Here is a 16,559-nt window from a genome sequence, read left to right as displayed (position 1 = left end):
CCTGTGATTTTCTTTTAGCCTATGAAAGCAGCTGTTTCTCCAGCTTCCCATATAAGTTCGGTGGATGTAAGTTGCGTGAATGAGTCATCAGAGCACATATCAGTGAAACAGACTTTCTAGGTGAGTTACTACTCAGAGGTTCTCAGCGTGGTCAGAGTATGCGGGTGCCCAGATCATTAACCAATAACGTGCTACCTGGCGAAGCCTGGAAGCCGTTTAATTTTTATCCTGAAATTGTACTGGTTCCCTGTGGACCAAACCGGGCCCATCATCTGACTTCGTAAATTAAGTTCTATTGAGACACTTAAAGATTAATTAATTAATTAAATTGTATCGGTTTGCCACATAATAAGACCATCTTCACTCAAATGCATTCTAGTAAGATTTCTTGAATGAGTGAGAAAAGTAAGCATACAGAGCAGAGCCCAGAGCAGAGGGTGCCTACGGGGCAAGTGGCCCTCCACTGGGTACCATCTGCTCCCTGTGTTAACAGTGAAAATAAAGGTTGAGGACAGAGCTTGTGGAACAAGATCCAGTAAATTCGTAACCATAGTCTGAAGCTGCCACTATTCTGACCTATTTTAATTTAGTTTAGATGCTCATCTGTGATCATCTGATTTTCATGAGTGGCTATATTCTGAAAAGGAGAGGAGACAGCTAGACCTCCAAATGCCAGTATAGTACTTCAATTGAAATGATGTCAACAAAGTCACTGAAATTTGAATCTAGTTAAGCTCCATGATGTCGGACACCTAGAAGAAAAGTTAATACATCTGTTAGTGATCTAAGACGTTTAAAATGCGATGCTGTATTTTTCTTCCCAGTGACTGGGAGAAGGAAGGTTCCGGTCAGCCAAACACCACAAACAGTGATGGACTTGGCTTCTAACTTTCAAGAATTTTAGCGGGATGAAATATATTCCCCACTAGATGGTTTCTTTTTTTTTTTTTTTTTTTTCTTTTGGAAGCTCTACACCCAACGTAGGGCTTGTAGTCATGACCCCAAGATCAAGAGTTGCGTGCTCTATTGCCTGAGCCAGCCAGGTGATATTTTTAAAAGTCCTTTCTCTCTTATGATTCAGACAGAACTTCAGGATTTTGCAGTATCTCGAGATAATGGTTCAGAACATCTACTGTCCTGGGGAGCCTGGGTGGCACGGTCGGTTGAATATCTTACTTTTGATTTCAGCTCAGGTCGTGATCTCAGCTTTCTGAGATCAAGCCTGTATTGGGCTCCCAGCTCAGCTCAGAGTCTGCTTGGGATTCTCTCCCTTTCTCTCTGCTCCTCCTCCCACTCGCGTGCTCTCTCTCTCTCTCAAATAAACAAATCTTTTTTTTAAAATTTATTTATTTATTTATTTATTTATTTATTTATTTGACAGAAATCACAAGTAGGCAGAGAGGCAGGCAGAGAGAGAGGAGGGGAGCAGGACCCCCGCTGAGCAGAGAGCCCCATGCGGGGCTCGATCCCAGGACCCTAGGATCATGACCTGAGCTGAAGGCAGAGGCCCAACCCACTGAGCCACCCAGGCGCCCTTTTTTTTTTTTTTTAAAGGAACATCTACTGTCCTTGTATTGGCTATGGATAGCAAGTAATAGATTTCTGCTTGGTAGATTGTATATAACAAGGAGATCACTGTGTTTGGCTATCTAGAGTCATGAGAAATCTGTTTTGTTGTGGGTTTTTTTTTTTTTTAAGATTTATTTATTTGAAAGGGGGCAGAGGGAGAGAGAGACAGAGAATGTCGAGCAAACTCCCCACGGAGCATGATACAGGCTTTGTCCTCACAACCCATGAGATCATGACCTGAGCCAGTATCATGAATTGGACACTTAACCAAGTAAGCCCCCCCAGGTGCCCCTGAAAATCTGTGTTTTAAAACATTTTCTTAAAGATTTTACTTATTTTTCAGAGAGAGAGAGAGCACAAGCAGGGGGAGCAGCAGGCAGAGGGAGAAGCAGGCTCCCTACTGAGCAGGGAGCCTGATGCGGGGCTAGATCTTGAGACCCTGCGATCATGACCTGAACCAAAGGCAGACGCTTAATGACTGAGCCACCCAGGCGTCCCTAAAACATTTTTTCCCTAGTAAGCAAGCAGACAACCATATTTATTTATCTTCACTTTTTAAGTAGGCTCCACGTCCAATGTGGGGATCAAATGCATGACCCTGAGATCAAGAGTGGCGTGTTCTACTGCCTCAGCCAGGAGCCCCAAGCAGGTATGAGTTTAAACTTAACCGGCTTCAACAATGAGATCTGAGGGGTGCCTGGGTGGCTCAGTGGATTAAAGCCTCTGCCTTCGGCTCAGGTCATGATCCCAGGGTCCTAGGATCGAGCCCCGCATTGGGCTCTCTGCTTGGCAGGGAGCCTGCTTCCTCCTCTCTCTCTCTGCCTGCCTCTCTGCCTACTTGTGATTTCTCTCTGACAAATAAATAAATAAAATCTTAAAAAAAAAAAATGAGATCTGAAAAGAACTGACCCGGATGCAGGCTAGCAGCTGTTATAAAAGGCAGTGGTTTATCAAGGAGAGAGAACACCACCTATGACTGGGTCAACCATAGACTCAAGTGTGTCACCACTCCAACCAAGCATGAGGACTTGTATTAATCAGATTTACTATTTTCTGTATCTTACGATGTTTTGACATCTCAGGGGGAACGTTACAGACCTGGAGAGAGACTGCCTCTTTCAGGACTGGCTAATTCCTAAAAATGGCCAACCACTTACTCAGGAGAATGGCCATCATGTGCAAAGTGATCACCCCCTTTTTATAAATCTCACACACCAAGCCACCAATATTTCCCTTGCCTTAAATCATCCCAGGCCCAGGCACCAGGGAACTAGAGAGCAAAACCCACTGGAACTGGCTCAAAGTAGCCAATCCTCTTTAAAAAAAAAAAAAAAAAAAGCTATTTCCTCAGCCCTGCCTTGCCTTTCCTGCAGAAACCCCAATTAAGGCAATGACCTAGGCTTCCCCTCACTGCTTCTTGTTTCCTACTTCCTGACCAAATCTGGCTCACTTCCCCACGCAATCTAGACGGTATACCCCCTACTCTGGGGTCCCTTCTTTCAATGGCAATAGCCTCTCCTGTCCTCACCCAGCCGCCTCCCTGTATTAAAATTCCCTGAGTACAAATGAGACAATCCTCTCATTTCTTCCAGGAAGACAGAAAATAATGACCATTTCCAGAAAGAGGATAATTTACTAAGAGCAGACTAAACATTCCAAAGAGATGACACATTTGACCCGTTTGGACCACGTCAAGCAGAGAGAGGGCAACCCAGTAGACCACGGTTAAGAATCTTTGAGCATTTCACGTTTGTGATTCCATTTCCTGGAAGGGTTTCATTAATTCTGTGTTTTGGAGGCAGAGGAAAGAGGAGACCGAGTTTGAATTTAAGCCATTTCGTGTACCAGGGAAATGGTCTCGGGTAAGTCTCTGGGCTTTGGCTTCTGGATCAGGTAACCATGGGAGTAATTGCAGCCTGGCAGAACCGTGCAAAGAAAGGTTCAACGATTTCCTATCTCGTGCGGCTCTGGGCACGTGATGGACGAACAGATCAGTGCACTGCCCCAGTGAAAGCGTGAGGACTTGCCGGGCAGTTTGCAATGAATGAATATTGCCCAGAAGTGATAAACTCTCAGAAACCAGACAGATCTGGTTTTTTAGTCGATTTTAGTTTTTAACTTTTTCTGAGTCCAACGCATATGTTCCGAGACAACCCACCCCTTTGGCATTGCAAATTCCCCGTCCCAGGCTTCAGGGCCCTCAGGCAAACAGTAACTACCCATCCCTTAGGATGACTGCTTTCTGGAGGCCCCAGTGCTTCCAGAAGCTTCATGGCAAGCTCTTCCTGGATCAAGGGGAGAGGGTTACAGCCATAAACTGACTCCCGTGCAGACTCTGACGCAAGTGAGCACGCTCCCCCTATAACCCTAAGGAATGACCTCGGGCTCACTTGCTGAAAAAAGCTGTTTTTGTGTTTCCTATGATGATATCGCATGCAAACTGATTAAAAAAAATAACAACCTTAAAAGTTCAAGACAAGGTCACAAGAAATGCCAGCCAGGCAGTCAGCAAATCCTTTTTCATGGAGTAAGTTGTTTACACTTTACTTCCAAGAGGACATTGTGCAACATCTGTGTATCTACGTGAACAGTGAACAGCTCGGCACCTGTCCAGTCTCAACCCTGGATTTGGGAAAGATGGGAAAGATGAGGGCATGGCTACCACCAAAAACGGGAGGAAGGGCCCAGTCCCTGGTGGTCTTGCCAACTGGCTCAGAAGTCAAACCATCAGGGGACTGGCCTCCCTGTGCTTCGTTCCCAGAGGGAGCAGCAGAAACAAACATTCTCAAAGACTCCTGTCCATTTCAGAACTCAATATTGCTGTATTTCTGACTGTTGCCTCCTATACATTCCCTAGCTTGAGAGCTTATGTTTAAGGGTATCGTTTACCTTCCCCCCTCCCCCACAAAAAAAAGAGCAGGGGGAGAGAGATCTGCTTTGTTGACATAAAAAAGATGGTTTGGGTACAAAATGGCATTCCTCTAAATATGACCTTCGAGAAATAAATATTTTAAACTTACCGGGTATGATTAGTTTATCAAAGGGGAACATTTTGCCTCTGACTTCTTCTTCTTCCTCCTCGTCTTCTTCTAATAAAACAAAATATACATTTTCGTGTTTATTACGGGCTATCACTGTGGACAGCCCCTTGGCAAAAAATTAAAATATTTAACTAGATGTTAACTAGAAAACTAACCATAAATAGAAAAAGCATGTGTTTTAGACAGTCTCTCTGATTTTCAAATTTTAACTGAGTGACTATTACTATGATATGTTGCAACTTATCTCAAGGTGAGCACTCAAGTGAAGGAGGGGCGTCTGGCCGGCTCCGTCCACAGAGCACGCGGCTCTTGACCTCAGCGACATGAGTTCGGGCCCACGGTGGGGGTAGAGTTTACACAAAGAAAGAAAGAAAAGCTTTAAAAAAATAATAATAAATAAGGGGAACGCTCAAACTCACGATTGAACAGGTCTTTAGCTTGATCATAGGTCTTCGGGAATCCGTCCAAAATATAACCTTGATTCCTGCAAGGTATCGATTTCACCTTTTCTTTAATAAATCTAATTATGTATTGATCTTCTAGTTGGCCTGGTGAAAAGAAAAATATATATATTACTAGGGAGTCACATTATTCGTGGGGATTACAAAGTCATCTCAAAATTGTTGTGTAGTCCAAGTAACTACTGAAAATCTTTTATTTTCCCTTCAAGTTACAAATATGTGGTTTTGTATTTTGAACATAACACACTGAGCTGTAACGCACAATAAAATAGGAGAACCCCATGTGCTTGTCTGCAATAAAGAACAGAAACAAATGCTGATGTCTGCAATTCCCAAATTTTCTTCTGGGTGATGTCACAAATTCTGGGTGAAGTGGAACGTGTGTTCCTGTGTGCCAGCAGGGTTCACTCAATTCTGTTTTGATATTATGCCTTCATACGTTGCCTTCTACCTTTAAGACATGGTAATAATAGCCTTAATACATAGCAATAAATGTTTGTGCTGTAAGAGTTAAGTGAGATAGTATTCACATGTGTTGTTAACACACGACTAATTAATAATGTAATAACAATAATAAATATTTGCTGCATCGGAACAAAAATCAAGCTTGGGGTCCCTGACTGGCTCAGTCGGTAGAGCATGCAACTGATCTTGGGGTGGTGAGTTCGAGGCCCACGTTGGGTGTAGAGATTACTTAAAAATAGAAAGTAAAAAATAAATTAAAAAATAAAAATCGAGCTTGATCTAACTCTCAAAGGCACGGTTCTCTTTAAAGCTGCAGGAACCAACGCCCTCCCTACCCGGGTCTCTCCAAATCTGCATTCACGACCTTAGCCCTACTACACAGTTCCCTCCAGAGCCTTGGATGCCCGGTTCCTACGGTGTGTGGCATCGCTGAGGATGGAGAAGTTTGTTCTAAAACTACAACGGTTGAAGGATCAAATGATGCAGCTTCCCTGTGACAGTCACGTGTTACTCTATCACAATCATCAGACGGCTAATGTTTCTGAGACCTGGCGCTGCCCTTACGTTACTGATGTGGGTATTACCACATCGTGGGTTTGGCAACTTTGAGTGACTGAACTACAAAGCCCTTTCTAGGGTCACACCATACTTTTAGTTTATCAGTGGGTCTACGATATAAAATAGTTTTGATCTCTCTCTCTCTTTTTTTAATTTTGTTTTAAAGAGAGAGGGAGATAATTTTTTTTTAAAGATTTTGTTTATTTATTTGACAGACAGCAAGCGAACACAAGCAGGGGGAGCAGCAGAAGCAGACCCCCCAGCTGATCAAGGAGCCCTACTCACTCAATCCCAGGGTGCTGGGATCCTGACCTGAGCCAAAGGCAAACGATTACCTGACTGAGCTCCCTAGGTCCCCCAGGGGCAATCTTAAGCAGCTCAGACACGGGGCTCTATCTCACAACCCTGAGATCATGACCTAAGCCAAAATCGAGAGTCACACGCTTAACGGACTGAGCCACCCTAGCATCCAGGTTATTGCTATTTTTTATTTATTTATTTATTTATTTATTTATTTATTTATTTGACAGACAGAGATCACAAGTAGGCAGAGAGGCAGGCAGGCGGTGGCGGGGGGAGCAGGCTCCCCGCTGAGCAGAGACCCCCCCCCAATGCGGGACTCGATCCCAGGACCCTGGGATCATGACCTGAGCTGAAGGCAGCAGCTTAACCCACGGAGCCCCCCAGGTGCCCCTGCTATTTTTAATCACTGTATTAATGACAATAAAATGATGTCATTGAAATGCCTCTTCTTTCTTCTATCATTGACACATGACTCATTAAGCAGTACCTGATTCAAAACTAATTGTGTCTTTCAGAGATTTAAATGTTAGGGCTGAGACCAAAAAAAAAAAAAAAGAAAAGAAAAGAAAATCGAAGGTGTTATTTTGCATAATGAAATTCCTCGAAATGATCTGACATTGTTTCTCAGTAAGGTTCACAGTGATGCAAAGAAACAGAGCCAAGTAAAGTGTCAAGGGATTCAGCAAAATTCAAAGACGAGTTTTATCTAAGCAGTCTATTTCTGATTTCCGAAGGTTCTGTGGCTGAGGCAAACGCACATCTATATTCAGAAACCAGGCTTCAGCCCCTCCAGGCAACCCTCCCTTGATTCCAGCCGCAGTTTCTGATAATTACGGCATGTGAGCACACAAAGGGCCAGGCCCAGGTGGCTCTCTCTAGAGAACTCTGATCTCCCAGAGATACACCCCGACCCTGGCAGTGTGGAGCTCCTTGGAAGAGGACTGTCACTTCTGCTTTGAAATGAATGAACACAGCCTTCCTGGACAGCCTTCGAAACGAAACCTGCTTTTTTTTTTTTTTTTTTTTTTTAATTTTAAGTCTATCGCATTCAAGTAATATTTAAAATGCTAGTATGAGGGGTGCCTGGATGGCTTGGTAGGTTAAGCATCTGCCTTTGGCTCAGGCATGATCACAGAGTCCTGGGATTGAGCCCCACGTCGGGTTCCCTGCTCAGTGGAGAGCTAGCTTCTCCCTCTCCCACTCCCCCTGCTTGTGTTCTCTCTCTCGCTGTGTGTCTGCCAGTAAATAAATAAAATCTTTAAAAAATGCTAATATGAATCCATATTCCTAATTACTAAAACATGGTTCAAAAATAGGTGCATCCAAGGTTTTAAAATACTCCATGCAGAGGGTAGACACTAGGAAGTTGATACAGTTACATACGTCCTCCCTCTCCCCCCAATTTTTATTTTCTTTTTTTTTTTTTTAGGATTTTACGTATTCATATGAGGGAGAGAGAGAGAGAGAGAGCACAAGGAGATGGGAGAGGCAGAGGGAGAGGGAGAAGCAGACTCCCCGCTGAGCAGGGAGCCCCATGCGGGGCTCCATCCCCGGACCCTGTGATCATGCCTGAGCCAAAGGCAGACGCTTAACCTACTGAGCCACCCAGGCGCCCCCAATTTTTATTTTCAAACTCACAGAAAAGGTGAAAGACTAGGCCAATGACCCCGGAACCCAACCAACTTGTTTCAATCATCCCACAATGCTTTTGAAAAACAGAAAGCGAGCCCATAGAATCGGTGACCGGTGCATTCAGGTTTAACCAAGGCCCTATTCCAGCTGCATTGTCGGGACTGGAGTGCAATTCTCGGCACCCAGAGGTGCCCTGCTGTGCTGGGATTGTGAAATTTGTCTCACCGGAATCGTTAGAGTTATTTACTAACAAACTGGATCTTGCGAGGGGAAAATCGAGCTGACCTCTGTGTCCTCACTCGGGCTGTGAAATTTCTAGATAGGTCTGTGCAGGGAATTCAAAGGTCTTGTTTTGTCCACACACAATCAAGGTCCACATTCTAGATTCAGGTAAATATGAACAGGAAGGATTTGGGGACAAACTTGAGGGAGAAAACAAAACAAAACAAGAAAACAAAACAAAACAAAAACAACCTTCCTAAGGTTAAAGGGGACGGAATGAACTATTCAGTCTTGTAGGAAGGCGGTGGGTGGCTGCGGGCCACTTCCTCTGTCCCCTTCCAGGGCCCCTCCAGGCAGAGGCTGCTGACCCATCAGTGGCCTCTCTTGGCATCTGGGGGGAGAACAGAGTCGGCTGCCAAGGACAGGCCCTTGTGGCATCTGAGCAGCACCGCGACTGTCCTCAGCTCTGCACGGAAATTCCGTTGGGTGTGCTCACCTCCCCGGGGCCGCCAAGAGCCCCGTCGGGACTTCAGACCGTCCCGATACACACTCTGGATACGACTTTTGGGTTTTTGCAAAGCTCAACGACATGTCTCTCTGTCTAATAAATATCGTCCAGGCTTTGTCTCATCCTGTTCGCCTGAATCCTCTGCTCTTGGGGCGGCGCTGTTCACGGCTCCCGGCGCCCTGCTCTGGCTCCAGCCCTCAGGCTTACCAAGCATACACACAGGGCCGTGGACACCTGTACAGTCCTTACAATCCCAGCCCTCTGCCCTCTAATGCGGCCTTGCCAGTCTTCCTTCCCAGGTGTCCTCACTACACAACGTCTTATCTTGGGGTGTTTCCCTCCCTCAAGCGGTGGCAGCCAGGACCCCGTTAGTCTCTCTGAAAGCTGCATACCGGCTCCTAAGTGTCTCCTAGGTGAGGCAGAGGCAGTGTTTTATCTTAAAGCACTACACTGGGTTTTCTACAGTCAGTGGAACATGCTACTCTTGATCTCAGGGTGGTAAGTTTGCGTATCATGTCAGACACAGGAATGACTTAAAAAAAATTTTTTTTTTAAAAAAGAGTCACCTGGCTGGCTCAGTCAGTTGAGCATGGGATGCTTGATCTCAGGGTCATGAGTTCAAGCCCTACGTTGGGTGTGTAGCCTACTTAATTAAAAAAAATTAATAGGGGCACCTGGGTGGCTCAGTGGGTTAAGCCTCTGCCTTCGGCTCGGGTCATAATCCCAGGGTCCTGGGATCGAGCCCCGCATCAGGCTCTCTGCTCGGCAGGGAGCCTGCTTCCCCCTCTCTCTCTGCCTGCCTCTCTGCCTACTTGTGATCTCTGTCAAATAAATAAATAAAATCTAAAAAAAATAAAATAAATAATAATAATAATAATAATAGGGGCACCTGGGTGGCTCAGTGGGTTAAGCATCTGCCTTTGGCTCAGGTCATGGTCCCAGGGTCCGGGGATGCAACCCCACACTGCGCTCCCTGCTCAGTAGGGAGACTGCTTCTCCCTCTGCTTCTGTGCTTACTCGCGCTCTCTCTCTCAAGTAAATAAATAAAACCTTTAAAAGAAATAAAAAAATTTTTTTAATTAAAAAATTTTTTAAAAAGGGTTTTTTGTGTCTCTTCCTTTTCCTCTGGGACATCTCTGGGATTCTAAATTCCATTTCCTCCTGGCCCAGCCCAAACCGAAACAGAAACCAAGACACAGCGAATCAGCTACCTGCTTGAAGTGGACATCCATGGTGGGCATACAAACCCATGTCCGCCCCTAAGAACCAGACTGGAGCGGCATGGGTGAGAGGAGGGGGAGAGATATCTTCAGAGGGAGGCATGGAGGGACTAGAACACTCATGAAGATGAGTGGCTGGGGAGAGGACCATCTGAAGACCAGAAATGGGCAGGGCAGTCAAGAGCTGTGCCCCAAGGAATGCAGCGGGAAGTCCTCAGTGGGAGGGTGTGTGAAGGGCAAAAGCAGGAAGGAGCCATCTGTCACCCAGGACCCAGGACCAGCTTACACCTCTGTCCTTCCTCCCTGCTTCCCACATGCCCAGCCCAACCCCGGGGGATCAGAAATGGCCACCAGCAAAGAGAGGAGAGGAGGAGGTAAGCAGAAAGAAGCCAAACGGGCTTGAGAGGGTAGTGAGGGGAGAAACTCCAATGGATCCGAGTCCAGTGGTCACACACTGGCCTAGTCTATAGATGATACCAGTAAAACCAGCTTGATGGAGGATCTCGACTGTCTACTTAAATCAAAATGAAGTGGTGTTAGTTTCCGAATAAATTACACTCATTTCTGCCAAGTAGCAAGATCCCTGGGAAACATCTAAGCTCAAAACACAGCTTGCAATTATTAGATTGGAACGGACTTCTTAAAGCATGAACAAACAAAGAGACGACTTACTTACTATCTAGGAGTTGCAAAGGAACCAGCCTGAAACTGTCCAAGGGTGGAGAAAGAATGAGTCCAGAGTCTGTGTTTAAAGTGACCCCTCACTCCAGTGAGTCTGTTCAACAAACTGGTTAAAGTTACCAAATGAGTAAGGGTATTTTTCCATTTATTTGTATTTGTTCCTGCATGTGTTATGGCTCCATGTCATCCATCTCTTTTTTCTAATAAGGACTTAATGGTTTTCTTATTAGTTTGCCTGAGCATTTTATATATTAAGGATATTAAGTCTTCATTATTTTAGTGCTGACTTAGTGGCAAATATCTTTTCCTGGTTTGTCCTTTGCTTTTTAATTAGTGATTTTTGATGTGTATAAAATATTTATAAGTACACATTTGGTCTTTTATTATCATTTTCTAAATTTCTTTTTCTTAAGACTTTATTTATTCATTTGACAGACAGATAGTGAGAGAGAGAGAGAGAGCACAAGCAGGGGGAGCAGTAGACAGAAGGAGAAGCAGGCTCCCCACTGAGCAGGGAGCCCAATATGGGACTTGATCTCAGGACCCAGGGATCATGACCTGAGCCAAAGGCAGACGCTTAACGACTGAGCCACCCAGGCGCCCTCGGTCTTTCATTATTATTAACTCAGGTAGTTCTTTCCCATCCTATGATCAGATAGTCACCAAAATATTAATAGTGATTTTTTCCCCCGCCGGAGTGGATGAGACTATGATTGAAATTTCTTTGTTATATTTTCTGGACTTGAAATAGCAAACAAGTAGTCTTTTAAAACAAGGACACAAAGCCTGTCTACAAGAGCAGCCCCCGCCTTGCGCACTACCTGCATTTTGCTCCATGCTTTCCTTGATGCCGTCCAAGAGCTCCTGGGCGTCTTCCACATTCTCCTCCTCTTCCTCCTCCTCCCCTTCTTCTTCATCTTCCCCTTCATCCTTAGGTGTGACAATCGCCTCCTACATACCACAGGGATACTCAAATTGGATGACGCCCCGCATGGATCTGCTACTCACAAATCGTCTGGCGGGTGATCCTGGAAAAGGCTGGTGTCCAAGGAGGGAACACGCTCACCCGTGGTCATTGTGGAAGTCGTCAGGATGCGTGTTTCTACAGAGACGGCTGAGAGCCTCAAGGTTTTTCTCACTCTATTTTAGGAGAAGAATCCATGTCTGTGTTAACACCAGAACTGCTTAAGAGTCCACCCTTTTCTAGGTGTCAGGTTGTATCTTACTTGAAGGAAACACATTTTGTAGAAATTCAGACTTCTAGTAATCATTTAAGGAAATATACCATAGTCGCTACCATTTTCAAAGAAATGATAAAAAGCAGTTCTCTGAGGGGAGGGTGAGATGAATAGGCAGAGCACAGGGGATTTCTAGGGCTGTAAAACTACTCTGTGTGATACTGTGATGGTGAGTATGTGTCATTCTACATTTGTCAAAACCCATAGGATGTGTAACACCAAGAACAAAGTTTAAAGCAAAGGGTGGCCTTTGGGTCTTAACGAAGTATTCGTGTGGGTTCACCAGTTGTAACTAATGGAACCATTCTGGTGGGCATGTTGATAACACGGCCGCTTATGCACGCAAAGGGTAGGGGATGTACAGAAAATTTCTGTACCTACCTCTCAGTTTTGCTATGAACCTAAAATTGCTCTAACAAAATAGTTTCTCTTTTTTTTTTCTAAGAAAATAGTTTCTCTTTTGTTAAGAGAAAGTGTGTGTGTACACAAGGCAGGGAGGGCCAGAAAGAGAGAGAGACAGAGAATCTTAAGCAGGTTCCACGCCCAGTGTGGAACCCAATGAGGGGCTTGATGTCACAACCCTGAGATCATGACCTGAGCCAAAATCAGGAGTCGGAAGCTTAACCAACAGAGCCATGAAGGCACTCTAGTAGTCTCTTTCTTTTTAAAGCAGTTCATAAATAGTCTGATAATACTCTGAGAAACACACACTAAGATGGAAAAAAAAACTAAAAATAAAATGGGGGTACCTAGGTGATTTAGTCAGTTAAGCTTCCAACTCTTGATCTCAGCTCAGGTCTTGATCTCAGGCTGGTGAGTTCAGACCCTGTGTTGGACCCCACGCCGGGCGTGGAGCCTACTTAAAAACAAACAAACAACCACCCCCCCAAAACCTGAAAATGTTCCAGGAGACAGAGAGAATACAAGATACATGTTTTAGCCACAGCTGGAGACAGACTAGATTTCAAGGGCATCATGAAGGGCGCTACCATCTCACAGAGGAACATCCTGTGGGAGGCTCTGTTTTCATGACTGGGGCCAACAAGAAACTCCAATGAAAATAACAAATCTCTTTGCAGGATGCCATGTAAAATTAGCAGCCTCCTTATTATGAGACTAAGGAAAGCACTTTTGAGATATAAAAATTCCCAGTGAAGCAGTTAGAAATGTTACCAGTTTCGCTATGGCTTCAGAGATGACATCCTTCAGTTTAATGTGATGCAGCTTGTAGTGCTTGGCCAAGGCTTCGGCGATACTGGACTTCCCCACAGCAGGAGGACCCAGAATGCAGATCTTGATCGGCTGCAAAAGGAGAACAAGGACCGGCTGGTGAGCTGTGGACACTCTATGGCTTGACAGTGTTCTTTACTTCGAGAGGGGCCCTTTCCTGAACGTCTCGGGGTCCTGCAGGCTGACTCTTCTGCCGAGCCTCCGGAGTCACTTCCTCCACGACCGGCCTCTGTGGTCAGGGCCACTTCATCCTCACAGCGCTGCCCCCCCATCAGGCAGCGGCCCTTCCTGTTCATTCTGCTTAGCAGGTACTTAGTGAGCATCTACTACGTGCATTGACCGACCATGGGGGACACAATGCTCAACGACATGTGCTCTGGACATACTAGAAATACTAAAAGTACTAAAATACTAAAAACAAAGTACTGAAAAGAACTAAAGGACAAAGTACTTGAGCATTACAAACTATCATATTACTCTTTTTTAAAACTTTTTTATTTAAAATTCAATTTAACTAACATACAGTATCCTGAAGAACTAAAGGACTCAAGTACTCAAGCATTACACAAAAGTACTAAAAGTACTAAAGAACAAAGTACTTGAGTAGTATACACTATATATTACTTTTTAAAGATTTTTTTACTTAAAATTCAACTTAATTAACATATCGTATATTATTAGTTTCTGAGGTAGAGGTCAGTGATTCATCAGTTGTATATAACACCCAGTGCTCATTACATCCCACGCCCTCCTAATGCCCGTCACCCAGTTACCCCCAGGCCCCCACCCACCTCCCCTCCAGCAACCCTCAGTTTGTTTCCTAAAGTTAAGAGTCTTTCACAGTTTTTCTCTCCTTCCTATTTCATCTTATTTTATTTTTCCTTCCCTTCCCCTATGTTCATCTGTTTCATTTCTTAAATTCCACATATGAGTCGTATTACTCTTACAAAGAAAACAAAGACATAGAATTTCTGGTCCAGTGTGAGAGGGCTGAGATTATTGCCTCATGAGTATTATTTCTGAACTGACTGGGTCTTTAATCATACTTTATTTTTTAGCACAGTTAATTTTTTCTAGTTTTAAAAAATATACTCATTAAAAAAAAAAAAGAGCTCCACCACTTCTTCTGCCAAAACCTGCTTCAGTGCTCCAGAAACTCGGTGACATTTGTAACCAGGGAGTAAATATTTACTTCCAACAGAATTCAAAATATCAGTAGTGGTCATTTCTTTCAAAATGGTCCAAAGAGTTGTGGAACTGAAGCCTCGTATTTCATCAGGCTAATTAATAACAACAATCAGGCTGATGGGAAGACTTTCCATTGGCAGAGTGTCCATGCTCTTAAAGGTTATATAATTTCAGCCAGCATTTTGGTTGTGATCATTATTACTACCATTTGACAGACGAGGAGACCAAGTAAAGAAAATAAACAGGGACACTGCAGGGGTGCTGAGTGAGGAGGGTGAACATGACTGGTCTTATCTGGTGAGGGACACTTTCAGGACGATGGTGATGACCAAGATGGCGGGCAGTGGAGGGGCAGGTATCTGAGAAAGCAGCTCAAGCTGAGTCTTGATGGGCAGGGCTGTGCTCCTGGGTGGGCCTGGTGCATTCAGCACAGCCCGAAGGCCAGCTGTCAACGGGGCATGTCCCTTTTGTCCACACACTGATGGCCAATCTATCTCCTGGGATAGGCGTACCTTGGCCAGTGAAAAAGCAGATTGGCAGTTTATTCACTTAATAGTGAGAAGTATGTCTGCCATTGAACTCAGAACTCCAAGTGCACGTGTCTGGTACATTTCTCCCTCGGAGCCGACAGACAGGAAGGTTGTCGATGAGCATTGTTGGAACACGAAGAGTTAGATGAACGGGCTATTGTGGCATCCGGTCATGGTAGCTTGATGCATCTGCAGCAGGGACCACCTTGCCTTGCTAAGGGGACCAGACTCATGGAAGCCCTTGGCTTAAGATTCTGTGTTTTGGGATGTCACTGGCATAGTACCGTCTGCCTTACCCTGGGTAGTTTCCTGGGCTGTGCTTCTACTCTGACCAGCCCCTAGGGATGGAAAGACTGTTCCATTTTTAGAGATGCTCAGGGCACCTGGGTGGCTCAGTCAGTTAAGGGTCTGCCTCCGACTCTGGTCATGATCCCATGATCCTGGGATCGAGCCCAGTGTCCGGTCTCCCTGCTCAGCAAGGAGTCTGCCTCTCCTTCTTTCTCTCCCCCTTGCTTTCCCTCCTGCACTCATGTTCTCCCTGTCTATCTCAAATAAATAAATAAAATCTTTAAAAATATGTATTTTTAGAGACGCTTATTCCCTCTATCACGCTATCATGTTCTGTTCAGTCTTGCTAATCGGGAACCATGTGATCTCTTTAAGGTGTCTTGTACCCTAACTGTGTTGTTTTTTCCATTCGACCCACAGAGGACAACACCAGTCTCACCATTTGAGTTGTGTCTTATCTGTCTCAGGATAGGATCCAAGTATAGCCACCCTGAGTATCTCAGATGCTTAAAGGCATCACCGTTTCTTTTGCTGAGAGGCACGTCTACTACTTAACTAGGCATGTTTTCCAGGAGAATATGGTTCTTGGGACACAATGATGAGACTGTTCTTGCCTGTATGGAGTCTCCCATGCACAGTGGTAACTCTGGTTAGGATGGCTTGTGTTCCTCACATGCTACTGGACAGTTTTCAACACATGTTCTCCTGTATTACCCATGATCCTCTTTGGGATGCTAAGCTGGGATTGATCAAGGATCTGGGCAAGGGCTACATAGAGCTGACTTTGGGGAGGGAGGTATGGAGACGCAGCAGTTAGGCTGCTCTGGCTTAGTCTGCACCCCAGCTAGTTTGAATCTCTGACTAGCTGTGTGACCTTGAAGAAACTGCTTAACCTCTCTGAGCACAAAGTTTCATTATCTATAATGGGGAGCTAAAAGCATGTCTACGTTGAAGGTTTGATGATTAAGATGACTACCAAATCTCTGGGCCAAGAGGAAGAGATCAAAGTAACAATCAGACTTCTCCTTTCCACCTCCCACCGACCCTCTTCTGTAGGTAAGTAACCAGGGTGAAACAGGGTTGAAACAGGCAGGCCAGGATGCACCTGTCATTTTTCCATACGTAGACAGCACTGGGGTAGTCAGTCTTGAGCTTACTATCATGTTCAATTTGTGTCAAGCATAATAGTCGTTATCTGTGTTAACTTTAAAACATTTAATATTCGATTGACAATTAATTAATTAATATACACCTAGATTGTTAGATGTGGACAACTGGATTAAAAAAAAAATTTTTAAAGATTTTATTTATTTATTTGTTAGAGAGAGAGAGAGAGCACAGGCAGACCGAGTGGTAGGCAGAGGCAGAGGGAGAAGCAGGCTCCCCGCCGAGCAAGGAGCCCGACGTGGGACTCTATCCCAGGAT

At 44.8% G+C, this 16,559-nt stretch overlaps 1 protein-coding gene across 2 annotated transcripts in view; it reads right to left on the bottom strand.

The window, feature by feature from the left end:
* AK7 (adenylate kinase 7) overlaps positions 1 to 16,559 on the bottom strand; it is a 73,092-nt gene that overhangs the window by 7,832 nt on the left and 48,701 nt on the right. For both annotated transcript variants that reach the window (XM_047738354.1, XM_047738355.1), the window contains 4 exons: positions 13,072 to 13,200; positions 11,482 to 11,611; positions 5,030 to 5,158; positions 4,590 to 4,658 (listed from right to left, as the gene is read on the bottom strand). In XM_047738354.1, coding sequence (XP_047594310.1) covers positions 4,590 to 4,658; positions 5,030 to 5,158; positions 11,482 to 11,611; positions 13,072 to 13,200 — 457 coding nt within the window. The remainder of the gene's footprint in view (positions 1 to 4,589; positions 4,659 to 5,029; positions 5,159 to 11,481; positions 11,612 to 13,071; positions 13,201 to 16,559) is intronic.

The sequence above is a fragment of the Lutra lutra genome, chromosome 7 (genome assembly GCF_902655055.1).
Source record: "Lutra lutra chromosome 7, mLutLut1.2, whole genome shotgun sequence".
Classification (NCBI taxonomy): domain Eukaryota; kingdom Metazoa; phylum Chordata; class Mammalia; order Carnivora; family Mustelidae; genus Lutra; species Lutra lutra.
The sequence above is the reverse complement of the archived record's forward strand: the minus strand, read 5'-3'. Positions and strand labels throughout refer to the sequence as shown.